At 52.8% G+C, this 20,331-nt stretch overlaps 1 protein-coding gene and 1 long non-coding RNA gene across 2 annotated transcripts in view; both read left to right on the forward strand.

Annotated features, from left to right (window-relative positions):
• CD34 (CD34 molecule) overlaps window positions 1-5,828 on the forward strand; it is a 32,271-nt gene extending 26,443 nt beyond the window's left edge. The window contains exons 9-10 of the mRNA XM_059487724.1: window positions 4,834-4,942; window positions 5,634-5,828. Coding sequence (XP_059343707.1) covers window positions 4,834-4,942; window positions 5,634-5,828 — 304 coding nt within the window. The remainder of the gene's footprint in view (window positions 1-4,833; window positions 4,943-5,633) is intronic.
• Window positions 5,829-10,948: 5,120 nt separating this feature from the next.
• Window positions 10,949-19,541, forward strand: LOC132083297 (uncharacterized). Its single transcript, XR_009419912.1, has 3 exons — window positions 10,949-11,537; window positions 14,076-14,181; window positions 19,126-19,541. It is a non-coding gene; the product is annotated as an uncharacterized LOC132083297 (long non-coding RNA).
• Window positions 19,542-20,331: the final 790 nt, after the last annotated feature.

Consider the following 20,331-nt stretch of genomic DNA (forward strand, 5'->3'; position numbering starts at 1 on the left):
TCTCCCTGCCACAGCATTCCCAGCCAGCCTCCACTTGCACAGAGCACCGGGAGAGGGAATAATGGAGACAATAAATGTGATTTAATGTGCATTGCTCAGTGCTGGGCTGTGCAATGGGCAGGGATGTGTTTGGGCACGGCCCTGGAGCTGTCCCTGCTGTGTTTACCTGGCCCCCCCAGGTGCTGGGTGAGCCTGGCCTGTCACGGGTGCCAGCCCTGCCCTGCCCAGCCTGGCACGGCCTGGCACGGAAACTGGCACGGGGGCAAACACGGGGTTAGCCCTGCCCTGCCTGCTGGGGCTGCACAACCCGGCCTGCCAGGAGCTGCCCCTGCACACAGGGGAGGGCTGGGATGGACTGGGAGGGGACTGGGGTGTGCTGGGAGGGGCTGGGATGTACTGGGAGGGACTGGGAGGGATTGGGGTGTACTGGGAGGGACTGGGAGGGACTGAGATGTACTGGGAGGGACTGGGAGGGATTGGGGTGTACTGGGAGGGATTGGGAGGTACTGGGAGGGATTGGGAGGTACTGGGAGGGATTGGGGTGTACTGGGAGGGACTGGGTGGGACTGGGAGGGACTGGGATGTACTGGGAGGGACTGGGAGGGATTGGGGTGTACTGGGTGGGACTGGGAGGGACTGAGATGTACTGGGAGGGACTGGGAGGGATTGGGGTGTACTGGGAGAGTGGGAGGGACTGGGAGGGATTGGGGTGTACTGGGAGGGACTGGGAGGGACTGGGGTGAGCTGGGATGTGCTGGGGTGTGATGGGGTGTACTGGGATGGATTGGGAGGGACTGGGATGTATTGGTGTGTACTGGGATGTACTGGGCTGTTATTGGATGGGCTGGGGTGTGCTGGGATGGACCAGGGTGTGCTGGAGTGTACTGGGATATACTGGGATGTTGTGGAATGTGCTGGGATGTACTGGGGTGTTATGCAATGGACTGGGATGTACTGGGATGTACTGGGGGATACTGAGGAGTCCTGGGGTGTGCTGGGCTGTACTGGGCTGTGCTGGTGGAGGATCCCCGGGCCAGAGCAGGGTGTCACTACCGGGGGTGCCGGGCACCTGTGCGAGATAACGCCGGTTGCCGTGGTTACAGGTGGAAATCTGGGCTATGGGTTACCTGGGGCAGTGGCACACGGAGCAGAGCATCCCGGGGCATCTGGGGACACCTGAGGGGTGTGAGCGGGGCTGGGGGCCACCAGAACCCCCAAACCCCCAAACCAGAGCTGGAAACTCACCCAGAGCTCCCAGACACAAAGGGCAGAGGGCAGCAGCCCCAGGATTGGCATGGCTCGGGCAGAGCAGCCTCCTGTGACAACGGGCAGGAGGAGCAGCCCCAGCCCTGGCACCTTCTGTCACTTCTGGGTGGTATTTGAGCACCCCAAATTGGGCACCTCAGATTTGGGTAACCCACATTTTAATTCTGCAGCCTGGGGCAGTGGAAAACATGCCTGCCCATGGAACAAGGTGAGATTTAAAGTCCCTTCCAACCCAAACCATTCCATGATAATTTATTCTTATTTTCTCAGGGTTTTTTTTGGGAAGGATCAGTATTAGATGCTGGCTTAGAGGCTTAAACCCAGTCCTTGCCATTCCTCAGGTGCTGGCCCTTCCTGCAGGATGAACCAGAATCCTCAGCTCTTTTTTCCCCTTTAAATGAGTAAAATAGGCTGGGAAGGAGCTGGTTTATGTGGGGTTTTAAAGAGGAAAAGAATTGGCAGGTACATGAGCAAAGCTGAAAGTATTTTCATCTGTTTTGCTTTGTAATGTTTAATGTTTTGTTTTCTACTTTATGAGTTATACAAAGGAATCACTCAAAACAAAGTTCTCCCATTCTGGTAAGGGGAAAAAAAATCTGTGTTGGGACTAATGAGATTAATGGCAGGTACATGAGCAAAGCTGAGAGTATTTTCATCCGTTTTGCTCTGTAATGTTTAATGTTTTGTTTTCTACTTGAGTCACACAAAGGAATCACTGGAAACAAAAGTTCTCCCGTGTGTGTGGCTGCTTTGGGAGGCTCGGCAGGGACTGGGGAATGTGCTGTGATTGATGGGGGAGCCTCAGCCCCGCTGCCACGCACGGCATTTATTCTGCTCCCAAATTAAAAAAAAATAAATAAATAAAATAAAAAATCCTGAAGTGCTTTTTATTACCGCAAATTATCATATTGGGGATTATCCTATTCATCAGCCTGGCTGGCCGGGGTGTTCTGCTGCTCCTGCTGCGATTGGTGCTGGCAGCTTTCTCCCTGCCCTCGTCTCAGCCTGGAAACCGGGATTGGAAATTATTTTGGCCGGGGATAAACTGGCCTAAATAATTTGCTTGTACAGCGCTGAGCCACTGTGGCCTCTGGGTCTCAGCTGAGCCTTCTGGAGGCTTCTAAAAATAAGGAGTTCTAAGCTATTATCTTTTAAAATACTTGGAAAAAAGAGGGGGCAAGACGAGGATTCTTTCACAGCTGTTTTGGCCTCAAACTGCCAAGATTTATTTTTTTAAAAATGTGTTTTCTTGATCAGTTCTCTCCATAGCCTTTCATTAAAAAAAGGGCTCACAAATTTAGGACAGGCGTTTTGTACTTCTATAGGAAAAATCATTTGAAAACCGCCAGTAACTTCTAAAATCCAAGCTACCAGTAATAAAATGAAAATTGATCCTAAAGCAGTATTTTTATGCATGAGTTGATTGCTCTTCCCAGCCTGGAATTATTTCACAAACAAAGCTCAATTAGAGAATGAACTTTTCTATTTTTTTTCTAAGAAAAAATAGACATTGTCATTTTTGAAGATGTCTTGGATTTTTTTCTTGCCTAGCTAATTCTCATTAATCTCATTAGTCCCAACACAGACTTTTTTTCCCCTTACCAGAATGGGAGAACTTTGTTTTGAGTGATTCCTTTGTATAACTCATAAAGTAGAAAACAAAACATTAAACATACAAAGCAAAACAGATGAAAATACTTTCAGCTTTGCTCATGTACCTGCCAATTCTTTTCCTCTTTAAAACCCCACATAAACCAGCTCCTTCCCAGCCTATTTTACTCATTTAAAGGGGAAAAAAGAGCTGAGGATTCTGGTTCATCCTGCAGGAAGGGCCAGCACCTGAGGAATGGCAAGGACTGGGTTTAAGCCTCTAAGCCAGCATCTAATACTGATCCTTCCCAAAAGCCTGAGACAATAAGAATAAATTATCATGGAATGATTTGGGTTGGAAGGGATTTTAAATCTCATCTTGTTCCATGGGCAGGCATGTCTTGCACTGGGCCAGGTGCAGCCTTAAAATGTGGGGTGCCCAATTTGGGGTGCCCAATTTGGGGTGCCCAATTTGGGGTGCTCAAATACCACCCAGAAGTGACAGAAGGTGCCAGGGCTGGGCTCACCTGGCAGAGCTGATCCCAGTGGGCACAGGGATGCTGCTGCTGGCCCAGCAGTGCCAAACAAACCGCTCAGCAATGCCCAACAGGTTTGTTTTTCCCCTGTTTGTTCATTTCCCAGTGGGAAAATGTTGCTTTGTTACACGGCAAGGTTGGCGGAGCTTTTAATGGGAGGTTTTTGTGTACCCAGGGTGCAGCTCCAGGAGCTGGGAGGTGACAGCAGGAGGGACAGCCAGGAGCTCTGCCCTGGGCTCCGTGGGACTTCTCCTGGGGCTGTGCAGGGGAATTTCTGCCCAGCAGCCCACAGGTACTGACTGCTCTGCACTGACTCTTTCTCATTTAAATAAAAACAAACAAAAAGCCAAATCCTGGATCTGCATTTCAGTTCAAAGGGTGATTAAGCCCTAAAAGTGCAAACTGAAATATTTTCTGATCAGTTCTGTGCATAAATACTGCTAGTTCCCAGCACATCCAAACCTTATCCCCACTGAGAGCTGCCTGCCAGCTTGGACACGATCCTGCCTCTCTCAGGGCTGGGTCCTGGCATTCACCATGACTTTGATTTTTACATAAAATACCCCACCAGGCTCAGTTGGACATTTAAATGAAATCCATGCTGTTCCCCCTGTACCTGCAGCTGTTCCTCAGGTAAATCCAAGATATTAAATTTTGATTTCTGCCACAGAAATTAAAAGAAACCCCAGAGCATTCACTCCTAGTTTCTGATTAAACAAAACTAACTTGTTACAGCTGAAGGCATTCATTTTCTGACTAAATATTTAAATTGGTAATTAATATCCAACCCTTTGGTGGGAAAAGAGTTGTTTGCCAGAGTTTCCCAGAGTGAATGGGACAAACAAACTTACCAGAGTTTGGAAAACAGAGGCTTAAATCTGTTTATTTGCCACTAAACATTTTGCAATGCTGCTGCCGAGAAGCAGCCAGAAAACAGTCGGAGAAGCAGAGAAGAAGTCGGAGAGGTCAGAGAAGCAGAAAAGCAGAGAAGCAGTCAGAGAACAGTCAGAGAACAGTCAGAGGAGCAGAGAAGTCGGAGAAGTCAGAGAAGCAGAAAAGCAGAGCAGTCAGAGAACAGTCAGAGAACAGTCAGAGAAGCAGAGAAGAAGTCGGAGAGGTCAGAGAAGCAGAAAAGCAGAGAAGCGGTCAGAACAGTCAGAGGAGCAGCCAGCTCTGAGCATTGTCCCAGAGGAAACCAAACCAGCCAGGACGGCTGGCACACCCTGCTGCAGGGTTAACCAGAGCCTGGCATGGCAGGAGGTGCCCAGGGCTCGATCCTTGGGCAGAGAGGCAGAGCTGGGTCACAGCAGAGCAGATCTGCAGTGGCGAGTGGAGCTAAGCCGGGCTGGGCAGCTGGAGCTGCAGCCAAGGCCAGCAGCAGAGACACTGCTGACACTGCCACCGTCACCGTCACTGCCACTGTCACCCTCCGAGCCCCCAGGTCGGGCAAGGACGGGCACCGAGTGCCCCCGGCCCCGCTGCGCCCACCCGGGCACGGAGCCCCCTGGAGTCACAGCCCCGTGCCCACGGGGAACCTGGGCAAAGCAGGAGTATGGCTGTAATTGGGATTAATCTATTTTTAGCAGGCTGTCTGCTGCCCTGTCCACGCTCCAGCTGAGATGTTTAATTCTGTCCAGCTCGACTCTTTCTGCAGTGGCACCCAGGACTGATTTTTGTTTCCTTACAAACCTTGAATTTGCTTGGTTTTTTTTTTTTTTTAATTCATTGTTATTCCTTGTTTTGGTTTTTTTTTAATCTTTCCCCCCCCACCCCCCACGTACAATAACTGGAAAATCCAGCATTGAAGCAATACAAAGCTTGCTGTATTAAAAAAAAAAGTTATACAACATTTACTATCATTATTATTCATTTTACTATGGAGTTTGGAAACCTCGTCATAGATCAGGAATGTGTTGTACCCTGCGCAGCACAAACAGCACAGAAGGAAAATTGCCTCTTCCAAGCTATATTGGATAAAAACACACAGTGATACCAAAAGGATTTTGGTTAAACAGCAGCAGGACAAGATGTTAAAGCCATCTCTGAGCACCTCACCATTTACTGACCCCGCATTTAAATACCTGCCGTGCGTATCTTTAACCTTTTATGAGGTATTTGCAAAGGGAACTTTGAGATTAGCACTTGGGAAAACACCCTGGAACACAGTTGGACCGACATCAAGAGGCTCCTCTGGCAGGGAATGTTTGCCTTTCCCAAATCCTCCTGCCCGTGCCAGAGCAGGACCCGCTGCCCGGGGATCGGGACCTTCAGCAGAGCTCGGGGCTCCCTGGGCTCTTCCTGCCCGTTGGGAAGATGCTCCGCAGGGAAAACCAGGCTCTGGTGCTGAGAGCTGCCCTGCAAACCCAGCCCGGGGCTGGTTCTGTGGGGTTTGGACCCTGCTTGGTTCGGATCCTGCCCGGTTCAGACCCTGCCTGATTCAGACCCTGCTCAGTTTGGATCCTGCTGGGTTTGGACTCTGTTGAGTTTGGACCCTGCTCAGTTCGAATTCTGCTCAGGTTTAGACCCTGCTCAGTTTGGACCCTGTTTGGTTTGGACCCTGCTCTGTTCAGACCTTGCTGGGTTTGGACCCTGCTTGGTTTGGACCTTGTTGAGTCTGGATCCTTCCCAGTTTGGACCCTGCTCAGTTTAGACCTTGCTTGGTTCAGACCCAGCTTAGTTTGGACCCTGCTGGGTTTGGACTCTACCCGGTTCGGCCCTGCCCGGTTCGGACCATGCCCGTTCAGACCCTGCCCGGTTCGGACCCTGCTGGGTTTGGACCCTGCCCAGTTCGGACCCTGCCCGTTCAGACCCTGCTCAGTTTGGACCATGCCCGTTCAGACCCTGCTCCGTTCGGCCCTGCCCGGTTCAGACTCTGCCCAGTTTGGACCATGCCCGGTTCAGACCCTGCTCCGCTCGGCCCTGCCCAGTTCGGACCCTGCCCGTTCAGACCCTGCCCCGTTCGGACCCTGCTGGGTTTGGACCCTGCCCAGTTCGGACCCTGCCCGTTCAGACCCTGCTCCGCTCGGCCCTACCCAGTTCGGACCATGCCCGTTCAGACCCTGCTCCATTCGGACCCTGCTGGGTTTGGACCCTGCTCCGTTCGGCCCTGCCCGGCCCAGCTGTGCCCCCCCGGGCCGGGGTGACTCACGGAGCTGCGGGTGCTGAGCCGGAGCGCGGCTATTTCCGTGCTCCCCCTGCAATCCGCGCTCCTCCGGCTGCGCTGTCAGGCACCTCAGCACCCCCGCCGCCTCTATTCTTAGCAGCTAATAGCTGAAATAATTCCTTTTGTCTCCGCGCTGTTGGCTCCTTGCTTTCGCTGCCCCCACAGCCGCTGCCAGCGCGGGGAGGGCGGCCGGGGGTCCCTGTGCCCACCGGGCATTCTGGTGTGGGCTGAGCATCCCAAATACCCCGGCCCCGACTCCAGCACGGGCCACGAAGCGATGCTTTGAAGCGGCCGGGATGTTAATGCGGTGCCACCTCTTTGAAAAGGATCCTGGCTCTTCCAGCTGGGTTTCTTAGATTTCACCGGAAAAATTCCAGGTTTTCAGAGGGAGGGCCAGGTTTTCACCTGCGGGCTCCCATTTCAGTGCCTGCTCCGTGCCGTGGGCTGGGTTCTCACCGAGAATGCAAAGGCTCCATGCAAATGCAGCTCCCCAATGCCAGCACAGCCCCGACAGCGATCCCACACCTCTGGCAGTGCTGGCAGATCCCAGCACCAGCTGTTCCACACAATTCCCTGGAACCACCTCCCAATGGGCACTGTGAAGCCCCCACCCTGCTCTTTGTGGGGCTGTCAGCCGTGCACACCCAAACAGACGCACAGAATTGGCTTTGAAACTGTTTGGGAAGGGGTTTGCTGCTCTTTATGTGCCTGCTGCTCTTCCTCTGCTGCTCGGGACCCCAGGGAGAGCAGCAGAGTGTTCCAAATGGAACAGGGTGCCCAGAGCACCCCTGGATCCCTGGAGGTGTCCAAGGCCAGGTTGCATCGGGCTTGGAGCACCCTGGGATGGTGGAAGGTGTCCCTGGGGGTGGCACTGGATGGGCTTTAAGGTCCCTTCTAACCCAAACCATTCTGTCATTCTGCTGGGCTGGTAAGGAAAGGACTCACTGGCCAATTCTCTGGAATTCACTAAAGAAGCTTGTCTGGAAAACAATAAACCTTTTGGAAAAAATTGAAACCTGAATATGTTGTTGTGACTGTCTCTCACTGAGGCTCTGTTTGTAAGGATGAAGTATCACTGGCAAACCCAACAAGAGCCGCCCCACACCAGCACTTGAAAAACTGACTATTCTGCATTTCAAAGCAGCTTTTAAGCCTCTCGCTTGGTAAAGTGAAGAAACTTTTCCACTGCCCTGTCCACCTTTGCCCGATTCTTTGCTCCTTCCGTTGGTGCCCAGCCCCTCCTGCGGGGCTGTGCCAAGCCTCCCCTTCCGAGGCTGAGGTCGAGGGGTTACAGATTTACAGCTGCCCAGACTTGCTCCAGCCCGGGCAGGAATTCGCTTGGCATAAACGAGGCCTTTGGATTATTTATCTCAGCCTTTCAGTGAAACAGGAACATGCCCTGATTTTAACAATCGTGCTTCCTGCGCTGGGGGAAGGTGTGGCCGATGGCATTTAAAGGCATTTAAACCGAAACCCGAGCCAAGGCTTCCCCGGCAGGAAGCTGGAAGTGCGGGCAGGACCACGAGGGTTTCCTTCAGCACTCAAAACACCAAAGGTCTCCCTCAGGTCGTTTTATCACCCAGCAGCAATGATGATGTGCACAGGGTGAGATTTGGGGAGTGTCAGACTCCATTTGTTGTTGCTATTAAGGCCATTGCAGTGTGACGGCAGAAAATTGCACGGGAGATGCTGGAGAAGGGAGGATGAACCTTCAGGTACAGCCTGGCACAGAAGCAGAGCAAGCCCAAACTTCCTCTGGAAGCTGAGGAATCGGTCCCTGATCCTTTTGTAGTGCTGAGGGAACTGTCAAGGACAGCCTGGAGGGTCAAAACCCTCCCTCCTCAAAAAATGGTATTTTCCCCAAATATCCAGTCCAAACTATCCCAGCTGCAAGTCCTGAAGTCTGGTTAGAATGTTCAGCACTATCAAAACTCTTAATTTTATTAATCAGCACTGTAAGCACTCAGGGCCCAGCTGTGATCAGCCATGGGGTCATTCCCAGTTTTGGAAGATCCCAACCCTGCCATTCCGACTGTGACACTGATCTCCCCTGTCTCACACCTCAGCCATGGATTATTCCCATTTTCCAAGCCTCCTTTCTAGCCCAGGACTTTGCACCCCCATAGGCAGTTCTTACAAAACCAAAGCTCTGCCTCCTACTTTTAAAGTCTGGAAGGGAATGAAAAAAAGCTAAAAAAAACCCCAACCCAAACCAGTTTCCACACATGGAAATGGGCTCCAGTTAAACCAGAAAAGCAGCCTAGATTTTTATAGTGGAATGTTGAAGATGCTTGAACCAGAAAATGCCAAATCCTGCCCAAGAGTGCCAGAAAATGACTTTATGTTTTTAGGCCTCATCACTCAGTTCTGAGGGCTGAAGTTTTCCACTGCCCAAGATTTCTCACAGTTGATTTCTCACAGCTCTGAGCTCTTCTTGGGAGCCTGAGTGCCACCAGCAAGTACCCGGAGCCAGGCAAAGACAGAAACATACCAGGGCTGGTGATTTTCAAAGGAAAGCAAACCATGAAATAAACGCTGCATTTCCCCTGAAAGCAACCAGAAAAGAGTCATTTGGGATAAATCAAAGTCGGTTTCACCTTCCTGACACACCACAGGCCTGACAAAAGCGGTGTGAGCCGACAGCACCAGTAAACTGCCCTGCTTCTGAGGCTCCCAGCTTTCATCTGGTGTTTCATCTCGCTGTGTCACTTCTGGAGCTCCCTGCATCTCAAGGTGGGCTCTGCCCGCCTGCGCAGCCTGGCGCAAACCACCAGGGAGAAGTGGGAACACGGAAAATCCGCCCTGGCCCGGCGTGCTGGGGCTCCTGAGAGAACGGGGGTGACTGGAAGCAGCAGAGGCAGCTCCAGCCGCAGCAAAGCCCGGCCTGCTTGGGGGGATGACTCATTTCAGGAGCCTGTGCTCGCTCCCAGTCATTAAGGAAGGAGTTAATCCCTGCAGCTTTGGCCACAAAGTGGATGTGTAAGGCCTGGAGTCCCATGGGCTCGATTGCATAAGAAACCATGTATTGTGGCATTTAGTTGATCATGCACTACTTCTTCTGGTCACATGGAGGCTTGATTTCCCCTTGCATCAGCTACTACAGACTTTTTACATTTCTCATACTGGTGTCTGTTCAGTTCAGCGGGGTCATCCCCTTCACCCCACAGCAGAGCCCCTGCTGCTCACCCAGCCCTGACCCACGGGATCTCACCCCAATTTTTGTAGGATCCTATCAGAGGAAGCGGGCGCTTGTAATTTTTCTCATTTGTGCCTGTGCGTAACAGGTGTCATTTTCAGTGTAGTACAGACAAATCCCAAAATAGCTCAGGCTCTTCAGACGCTGCGAGGAGAAAAAAACCCCGTGGTTACTTCAGCTTTGGTTGTAGTGAAAAACCCAACGCTCGCAGCCGGCTCTGAAGTCAGAATTAAAATGGCAGACGGAGGAGCGGAGCAGGGATCTCTCTGCATTCCGTGTTTCCTGACGGACTGCTCCTCGCTGCTCCGTGTGTGCACATCAACTCCCTCTCAGTGCTGCCTCTCCATCAGCTTCCCTGATTCCCAGGAGCTGCACCTACCGCGGATCCTCCTCCACACTTCCCGGTGCTGGCAGAGCTCTGCCTCCCCTGCCAGGTGCCGGGGCTGGCCGGAGGCTCCGGAGTCACTGCAGGGATCTGGGGGGCAGAGGCGAGGAGAGAGCGAGCAGCTGCAAAAGGCTCCTTGCCTGGGGATGATGCCTGCTGTGCTGAAATGCAGAGCTGCCTGTGGACTGTCTTTGCCGGGGATTATTGGATTCTGGCGACTCCAGGAGCGCAGTTATTAGTTCCCCTGCCTACGCCGAGCGTTTTGAATCTGTGTGTGTGATAACACTTATTAATGCTGCTCAGATTAAGAAGATCCTGTGGCTTTCCAGCACTTCCAGCACCTTATCTCACGCCATGCATCTGCCCAGCAGCTAAACCACGCTCAGATCAGTGTCTTGTGGCCAGCAGAGCAGGGGCTTGTGGGGCCAGCAGTAGCCTCATGCCCACAAGTCCTGCATCTGATCCCAGCAGCAGCTCCTCCTAAGCTGCCTTGTGCTTCAGGGGATCTGTCTGCTCAGGATTTGCAGGACATGGGCCTAAAATATTTCATTTCAGGAAGTCAAGCAGTGGTTCCTGACACCAAAACAGTTAATCAGAAAGCACCAACTCTCCACTGCAACGTGTGTGTGTGTGCACGTGTTTTTGTTTTTTAGAGCCAGCAAGATTTGCTTTGGTTTTTTTAAAGCAGAAAACACCAAAAAAGTTGGCTGTGGTTTCAGCTGCTATCGCTCGAGATTTGTACTGCTGACTACCAATCCTAAAAGAGTTAACCTGTATGCAAGTATGACTCAGAGGCAGAGAAGGAGATGCGAGGCTGAGAGCCGGGGAGAAAGCGCAGGAACAGAGGTGAGGAACAGAATAATTGCCAAAAAAAGGTGCAGAGTCCAGGAGCGACGCTCCCTCCGGTCTGCCTGGCCCTGGCACCGCTGGCACGGGCTCCCTGGAAAGCTGCAGTTCCGCTCTTATAACACAAGGAGCAGGCTGGAGAATTTAGAGCTGCGTCACAGAGCTCAGCGAGAGAGTGAGAGAGCAAGCTCCGTCGATAGGTCTACCAGCAACAGCCCTGCTGCAGCAAGAGGGGAGAGAGGCAGCAAGAGAGGCAGAGAGGGCTCCAGGAAGAGAAGTGCCACCAACACCACGGAGTGGGCTCCTGCCACCATCCACTGCCATTTGCACCTCGTACTGGGGCTCGCTTGGCGTAGGAGGCTTCGCCCATTGACGATGCTGGAGACCCGGCGCGCTTAATCCCACGGGGAGGGAGAGTGGGCAGACACCGAAAGGGTTAACGGGAAGGAAATTTCTGGAACCTTCTCTTCTGCGGCGCTCCAGAGCGAGCGGAGGGCTGAGGACTGCGCAGATGGTGCACGGGCACGGCTCCTCGGTCCGGTTCGTCTCCCTCACGTACGTACCCTTTGATCAGGATGGGGCTGGAGCTGCAGCTACGTATTTGGATTATTTGCAGGGCGTCCCTTTCCCCCGGCGTCCCTAAGTTCGGATCCCAAAGTGCCTTTATTATTATTTTGGCTGGGTAGGATTGCTCTGTTCTGCGTCAGAGCTGTTTTCTCAATGGAGCGACGGCACAGGTTGTACTAATGTCACTCCTGCCGGCATTACTGTACTGCAGAGGAGGGTAGTAGTCGTGGGGGAGAGATGACAACTTTGCAAAGACTGCTGTTTTCCCGGTTTGGCTGGGCTTTCTATCCCCCCCCGTGTCCCTGGAGGCTGGCATGTCGGCACGGGGCTGGCGCAGGGGTTAACAGGCGCCCTGCGATTCGGAGCTCGGAGGTTTGTCACTGCGTAGTTCGCAAAGTGGCAAACGGTGACGCAGTGATCATTGCAGGGCACGTCGTCCAGTTTTTAAAAGCACTGGGGACAGGTAGACGGGTGCCTTCCAGACGCTTCCACACCAGCTGAAAGGGGTTAAAGATGAGTCGAGCCGGGAAGCCAGCATTTAGGGATTAAATGTCATCATTTTGGCGTTGGAAAGTTGTTTACCTTGCTCTCTCGGTGTCTCCATGCTGGCAGGCGGCCAGCTCACATGTGATAGTCTTCCCTGGACTGCTGCATCATTAACGAGAGCCAGCGCCGGCTCCCATTGGCCGGGGAGGGCGCAGCGCCGGGGCCGCGCCGCCATTGGGCGCGCCGGGGACGGCAGGTGGAGCGCCCGAGCCCATTGGCCGTGCGCGGGTGTCGGCGGAGCGGGCACGGAGCGGGGCCGCCGTGCCCTCTGACACTGCCCGCTGCTGACACTGCCTGCTGCTGACACTGCCTGCTGCCCGCTCCTATTCCCTGCCTGCTCACTGCCTGCTCCCTGCCCTGCTCCCTATTCCCTGCCCCCGGCTGTCAGCGGAGCGGCCATGGAGCGGGGCTGCCGTGCCCTCTGACACTGCCCGCTGCTGACACTGCCCGCTGCTGACACTGCCTGCTTCTATTCCCTGCCTGCTCCCTATTCCCTGCCTGCTCACTGCCTGCTCCCTATTCCCCGCCCGCGGGTGTCAGCGGAGCAGGCAGCGAGTGGGGCTGCCTCTGCCCTGTGCTCACTGACACTGCTTGCTGCCCACTGCCTGCTCCCTAATCCCTGCCTGCTCACTGCCCTGCTCTCTATTCCCTGCCCGCGGGTGTCAGCAGAGCGGCAATGGAGTGGGGCTGCCTGTGCCCTCTGACACTGCCTGCTGCCCACTGCCTGCTGCCTGCTCCCCGCCCTGCTCTCTATTCCCTGCCCACTGGTGTTCAGTGGAGCGGCTGTGAAGCAGGGCTACCTGTGCCCTCTGACACTGCCCGCTCTCACTGCCCGCTACCCACTGCCCACTCCCTATTCCCTGCCTGCTCCCTATTCCCTGCTCGCTGGTGTCAGCAGAGCGGGCAAGCAAGCGGGGCTGCCTCTGCCCACTGCCAGCTTCTATTCCCTGCCCGCTCCCTGCCCGCGGGTGTCAGCAGAGTGGCATGCAACCAGGGCTGTCGTCTGCCCACTACCGATTCCCTGCCTGCTCACTGCCTGCTCATGTGAGAGGAGCAGCCCTGAGAGCACTGGGCTCCTGCCCTCTGCTCACTGCCTAATGCCTGGCTCCCTGCTCCCTGCCCGCGGCTATCAGCGGAGCGGCCATGTCAGCGCTGGGCTGCCTCTGCAACCTGCACACTGATCCCAGCACTCCGAGTACCAGCAGCTGCTCCTGTCCTATTCCCTGCCTGCTCGTTGTCTGTTCCCCTGCTCCCTGCCCATTCCTTGGCATGCTCCATGGCTGTTCCCTGCCTGCTGCTCCCTGCCCAATTGCTGCCCATTCCCTCCCTGCTCCCATCTCCCTTCCCGCTCCTGCCCCCTGCCCACTCCCTGCCCGCTCTCGCTCCATGCTCACCTCGGATCCCGGATGCCAGGCGTCCCTCGGGCAGCAGACAGGATAGGAGCTGGTCACTGCTGGCTGTGCTGGGTGCAGTCCTTCACCCATGGGTGATCCCAGGAGGTCTCCTTTCACCATCCAGTCATGATGATGACGTGTCAGAGCTGCAGCCCACGGTGCAGGGGAAAGTACTGGGGTTCAGGGCTTTTCTCCTTGCTTCCTTCTCCTTTCTGAGGTGCTGGAGTGTTGGCAGCACTGTGAACTGCTTGGGGCAGGGATTGCACCTGGAAATTATGTTGTGGGAATAGTTAAAGAAATGAAAACGACTCTTACCAAAACTCAGTTTTTGTTTGCACAAGTGTGTGTGCCACAGGCTCGGTAACATCACAGAGAGATGGAGACTGCCCTCAGTGATGGGTCTTTAAAGGTTTGCAAAGGAGTAACAGCGTTAGAAAGCAAGGACGGAAGGACTGGGAACTGGTTAAGGATGAATGGGAGACTGAGGGCAGAGAGCAGCTCCAGAGAGAGGATAAGGAAGTGAAGGGGAGAACACTTTTCCCTCTTAACCGTTTACTATACTATTTTTTCACCTCTCTTCTTAAAGCGCCCAGCAATGAAGATGGCAGCTCTGCCTGGAAGTGCTGAGGACACAGCCAGCCTTGAGCTTGGTCCTTCTGGCCGAGGAAGTCTCCCGATTATGCAGTGGAGTGGTAACTTTGCTTTCTCATACAACAGGGGCCATTATTCCATAGCCTTTCATCATTCTGAGGCTTACCCAAGTTTCAGGATGTGCTAGCAGGAGTGTTTAATCTCTGTTACTCACTGGCTGACATCTCCAGCGCCAGGGTTGGTTGTTTAGCAACAACCGCTGGGCTCAGCACTGCATGGCAGCCGTCCCCATTGCCTAGGCTGCAGCCTGGCCTCTGCAGGGTGCTCTGGGAGACAGGGAGAGAGGGCAGGGTTGGATTTACACCCTGGATGGAATTTTGGAGGTTTGGTTGTGCAGGCCGCAGGCGCTGCGGATTTTTCGCGACGCCGTCCTTTGCGCAGGGCCGCCATTTCCAACGGCAGTGCGGCGCAGGGACGGGAAGAACCGACAGACTGTACGTGCCACTCCCCACTTTCTTTCCCTCTTCCCCATCTCCATCTTTCCTCCTTTCCTGCCAGATTCCATAGGGAATTTCAGCCTCTTACTGCAGTCATCACAACCCCCCCTGACTCACTGAGCCTTCGCTGGCTGTAGCTGGCTCCCTCGGAGCATCCTTGCCTCCCGCAGCGCCAGATCCGCAGAGCAGGGGAACAACAGGAACAGCAGCGACAACGGTGGTCCCTGCAGACAGACAGACAGGCAGAAATACACACACACACAGGAGAACAGTCCCAGGCAGCTGTAGAGGTGTTCTGTACAGCCAGGAGTTGGACTAAGGCATGATGCTGGGTTGTGTGGATGATAGGTGGGTTGAGTCTGTTTTCTCAAGCGTTGGTTGCATGGACAGCTCTTTGTGGTTTTCCCCATTATGGTTTTGGGGTGGAGAAGCCCTGACTTTGTAAAGCTGGTGCTGTTGTTTCATGGCTTTCAAGGAGGTGCCACTGGCTGCTGAGTGTCTTCAGCACAAGGATGTATTTGGTTTAATTCTTTTTGCCATCATGTTTTGGCCACAGCGATGGTTTAACTGTGCCTAAATGCAGGGAGGGTAAGGAGATGGATATAAGAGGAGTTATTTCAATGTTAAACTCCAGCTGTAAATCTCATTACTCAGGAATTGAGGTTACTGTCAGCAGGTAAATCTGTGGGACTGGCAGGAAACAAGGCTAAGAAGGGGACATGGCATATTTCTGTAGGACAGCAGTGATTATGTGCACAGGCGTGGCACTGTCACCGTGAGCTGTACCTGGGTAACTGTTCCGCGATCGTTTTCCGCACAGTGCCGCAAAAGGACTGGGGAAAGCTGTGATTTCTCCCTCCCTCTGACACTTGTGTGTGTGACACTGCATGAGCTGATTCATGTTCCTGTATCTGGGTTTCCCTGCTCTGGGGAGTGGGGTTTGCTCTGCCTCGGCCTTGGTGCAGCATCGTGACGCAGCGTTCCGTACCACGCCGACAAAACACACGCAGTTTTCTCGGGCGTTCTGACCGCTCGGGGACCGCGGGATTCGGGGAAGGAAGGGCAGGATTTCACATGCCCATGGTATAAATTTAAAAGCATTACCTCTTCTTGTCTGCTAGTGAAGGAAGGCTCTGTGAGGGACGAGACAGCCATGATCTCCTCTGCTCTTGTTTTGCCGATGGTCATGTTACATCTGTGACGCAGACGAATTTTGCTGTTGGTTCCTGTCGGTGCTTTAGGGAGTGGAGCTGATGGGGGCACAAGCTTGAATATGATTAGAAATATTCGTTTCATACTGATGTTAGAGTTGAAACCATACCTGAAGGGTCAGGGGTATCAGGTCCACCTAGTGACCCCCCAAATGGTGAAGGAATTCAGATGAGCCCCAGCACCCCTGGCCATTTTGCTGCTCACAGAGCAGGCTCGGAGCCTGCAGCTCTGCTGCTGCTGCTGTTCATTTCCATGTTATACAAATACAGCATTGGGCTCTGTGTCAGGAGCTTTCTGATGCTGTGAGAAGCTTAGAGTCTACAAGCAAATGTTTTTCTTTTCTTATTTGGGAACATTCATTAAAACGTCTAAATGCCAAGTGTTCTACCCTCTCTCCTCTGACAAATCTCTCCCAGACCCATCCAGAAAATTCAGTGCTGCTGCCTAGGATTTTTTAAACTTTATCATGGTGTTTTCTTACAGTTTAATATGGGTATGGCTGGGGGGGAGAGTAAGATTTAATTTGGTTAAATATCTGTAATGCTGATGTTAATGGACAAGGATGTAGGCAAGAGATAAGAGTTGTCCATATCCCCTTTATCTCTGTATTAAGACAGTCCCAAGCCCAGGCTGTGAGGAAAAAAGGGAATATTCTATCCCATTCCCACCCACCCAAACAATTTCGGTGCAAAGGCAGCAGGAGACAAGGCCAAGCTGGAATGTCACAAAATGGTTCCACCAGCACTCAGAGATGCCAGTGTCGTTTATCCTGGCACGGCTCCGAGAGCAGCACCGTGAGCCGCCTGCTGCAAGGTCATTCCCCTGACTCATGGTCAGCAACCAGTTGGTTCAGGAACTCCCAATCTACTCCTCCTGCAACTGTGCCCATGCCTGAACCTGGAGGGGAGGCTTGAGAATTAACATTACTGCAGCAGTGGGGGCACTGAGCCCAAAACTCTAGCTCAAAAGAAATCCCATGTCTCTGAGACTTTAAAATCCATATCTGTAATTTGTTTCTTTGCTACCTCCAAAAACTTTCCACTAGTTCCCTCATCCCCTTTTCCCCCAAGGCTTCCTCTGGACTGCTGGGAACCAGGAGTGACATGTATTTAAGGGCTCACACTCTGTTCTAGGAAGAAAAACTCTGTGTGCATTTGCATTTTTGTGGCTATCAGGTGGGCTCTGCAGGCTCCCCAGAGCCTTTCAAGCCAGGGGTGTCCCTCAGTTGCTTTCAGTTTCAGGTACCTAGCTCAGGAGCTGTCTTGTCCCCTCCCAGGTTTCCCCATTTTTCCCTGGTGTTCCTATTTGCCCATCTCACTCCTATTTTCAGCTGTCTCAGGACAACACCAGCCATGGATATGCTCAGGGCTGTCTCAGCCCCCCAGCAGCAGAGCAGTGGTTAATGCCTGTGAGCAAAAGAACTTACTTAGTGCCCGAAGTTCAACTTGGGGGCACGTTCTGTGCACAGAGAGGGACAGGGGAGCAGAGCCCTCCTGCTCCCAGAGCTGCCAGCCCACCTCCTGACCCTGCCCACGATGAGCCTTCGCCTTCCTCATCACCACTGCCTGGTTTCCAAAGGGACAGAACCTGGCTGCCAATCCCGATGCCAGTGACGGCTCCTCGCCTACAGGGAGGCAGATGTGATGGCTCGTCTGCTAAGAACTGAGCCAACACACTGTGATTCAGCCCTCCAGCTTTCCAAGGAAGAGCTATTTCTGAGTGAGCCTCATCTCTGCAGCTCCCCCCACAAACACTCACGGCGCTCAGGAGCCCAACAGCAGCCACTGGGTTTGCATTTGGATCTCCAGCCCAAAATGCTTCTTAAACACTGACAGTGGCTCCTGGACACACAGTGACATTTCAGGGATGGAATGATGGAAACCCTGGGAACAGGATTCTCGTGTGCCTGGGGGAGTCAGCCAGGAGTGTTAGGTCAGTGCTTTTCTCCAGCTGTTTTGCCAGGTCCTTGTACTGCAGGCAGTGTTAAACTAAAGGCTTGTTTTCAGCTGTCTGGGTTAAAGGCAGGTTATACTTCAGTGAACAGCGGGCCGGGTTTGTTTCCTTATGCTCCTCCCTGGCACAGGACATTCTTTTGTCTCTAGAATGACACAAAAGAAAAATATGGCTTCTCTTGCCATTACCTGGAGGAGCTGGAGCAGTGGTGTTGGGGGAACACCGTGTTCCTGAACTGACTGTACAAATCACAACAATCATCTCCCTGTGAGAGCTTTCAAGCCCTGCAATCAGTACTTTACATTCCAAAGTGATGCTTAGGTACAGGAGTTAGGAATAGAAAATGGCCTTTCTGGTTGCAGCTGCTTAGGTGGATCATTTGTTTGAGTGGAGCGAGTTTTGCAATGTGCTGCTCACTCAGGCTGTGTAGGGCTAAATTAGATGAGTTTTCTTTCCTACTGCCCTTCCCTGACCTCAGCCATGCAAGTGCAGTGCTCTTCTCGAGTTTGCCCAGTTTCACCTCACTGCTCCCTGTGAATTCTGGAATTCTCCACAGGATCCAGGGGTTCAGCAGTTCCTGTGCCCTCCAAACAGGCTCAGGGTTTGCCCAGGAACTCTCCTGAGAGCAAAGCTGGAGGAGAACTGGATGACTCCAGGCAAGTCAAAGCAATTTCAGATGAGCAGGGGGATCACAAGATGGGGAGCTACAGCACTAATATCTAAGCACACCTCTAATAGTCACCATGCTAAAACAAGACACTGCAGAGTGCTCTGACAGATTCCCCTTAGCAGGAATTGAAATCAGTGACTCAAACCAAGCAGGCCTGACTGTCCCACTGCTCAGTTAAAAGGGACACAAAGCTGCACAGGCTTTTACCCCCATCCTGTCCCAGTGTTCAGCCTGCCTTGGGGTTTTGGGGGGTTTCAGACACAGAGTGTCTGGCTTTTAACTCCATTTGTAAGGCTGCAAGAGTAGGACTGAAGGAATAGGCCACCTTCAATTCAGGATTGTAATGTGGAGCTTTTATTGTGGTCTAATAAAGAAAGAAATATCTCCCTTATGCTTTAAACTCGTGAAGGAAGTACCTGTTCTTGCTGCCCATACCAGCAGTGGCCTCTCCAGAGCCATCTCCTAGGCACAAATATCACTTTTCCTGAGCAGGGCAGCTCCTGATCTGCCTGCACTCAACCCAGGCCGTGCTCTGCCACACCAAGTGCTCCACACCGAGGACTGGCTCCCAGTGCGAGTCAGAGCACATTTGTCCACAGCTGACCCACGCAGCACCAGACCTGCACAACAAAGAGATGCAGTTACAGGCTCCCCACGCTGAGGAGGCTTTTTTTGAAACCTTAGAAGTTCACTCATTTCCATTCCCCTTACAGGTCAGCACTTGCCCTGTCACACCCCTTGTCCTGCACCTGGCCCTGGGCTGATTCATTCCTGCACTGGGAGGATGATGCATCAAGCTCAGATTCTCAGCATGTAAAACAGGGATTATTTTCTCCAGGGGAGACCAGAGCCTGATGAGCCACGAGTTTCACCCCATTATGCGAAAATGGAGGAGAAAATGTATGAGGCACACTGAGATCTGTTTTGCTTTCTGTAAAAGCCCCAGAACTGCCTTTCTATAGAAGGTGCAAGTTGTGAAAAATCAGGTCTGTGACATCCAGGCTTGCCTTGTTCCAGCAGACTGAAGGTCTCAGGATAGAGAGGAAGTTCCCTTTCACAGGGAAGGCAGGGATTCCTTTTTTGTCTTTGTTTCCTATGGAATGTATAAAGCAGTGTGAAGTCCATGAAAGGCTTTGAGTTGTTCCTCTGAAAGAAGCTACAGCACTGCCACTAAAACGCCTGAAAAGGAGGGAAACCACAGAATGGTATTGTACTTTCCCTGCTATTATTTACTGCAAAGTCCAATCCTGTGATAAAGCCAAGCACAGGTGACAGTACTTGCTGCTCTCCACACAGCAGATGTCTGAGACCAGCACTGCTTCATTTCCTTCCCTGTGAGGGTGGGGAAGGGCTGGGATGGAATTCCCAGAGAATCTGCAGCTGCCCCACCCCTGGCAGTGTCCAAGGCCAGGCTGGAGCAGCCTGGGACACTGGGAGGTGTCCCTGCCTGGGCAGGTGTGGCACTGGGTGAGCTTTAAGGTCCCTTCCAACCAAACCATGCTGTGCTCCTGTTCTCCCTGCCCATGTGCACGTTGCCAACAGGAGCTGTGGATCACAGCATCCTGAACTGCTCCTTTCTCCTGCCCAGACACACTTGGAAAGGAGAGCACAGACAGATCCCTTCCCAAATGTGCACCTGCACCTTGCCAAGAAGGGCTGACACCTTCTAGGGAGCTTGTGAAGGCAACAGGACAAACTCCAGGTAGCCTGGAGGAGAGGCAGCAGCATCTTAATTATGCTGAAGTGAAACCTGGTTTTATCAAAACTATAAATAATAAATGAGCCATTGGTCTGCATCTGCTGCATGATATTTCTGGAAAGGTTGGTCTCCTTTGCAGAGGGGAAGATGTGCAGAGGTGTTCAGTCCTTCTAAGTCTCATACTTGGACACAAGTTCCCACTTTCAGCACCACAAAATTA

The sequence above is a fragment of the Ammospiza nelsoni genome, chromosome 23 (assembly GCF_027579445.1).
Source record: "Ammospiza nelsoni isolate bAmmNel1 chromosome 23, bAmmNel1.pri, whole genome shotgun sequence".
In the NCBI taxonomy this organism is placed as follows: domain Eukaryota; kingdom Metazoa; phylum Chordata; class Aves; order Passeriformes; family Passerellidae; genus Ammospiza; species Ammospiza nelsoni.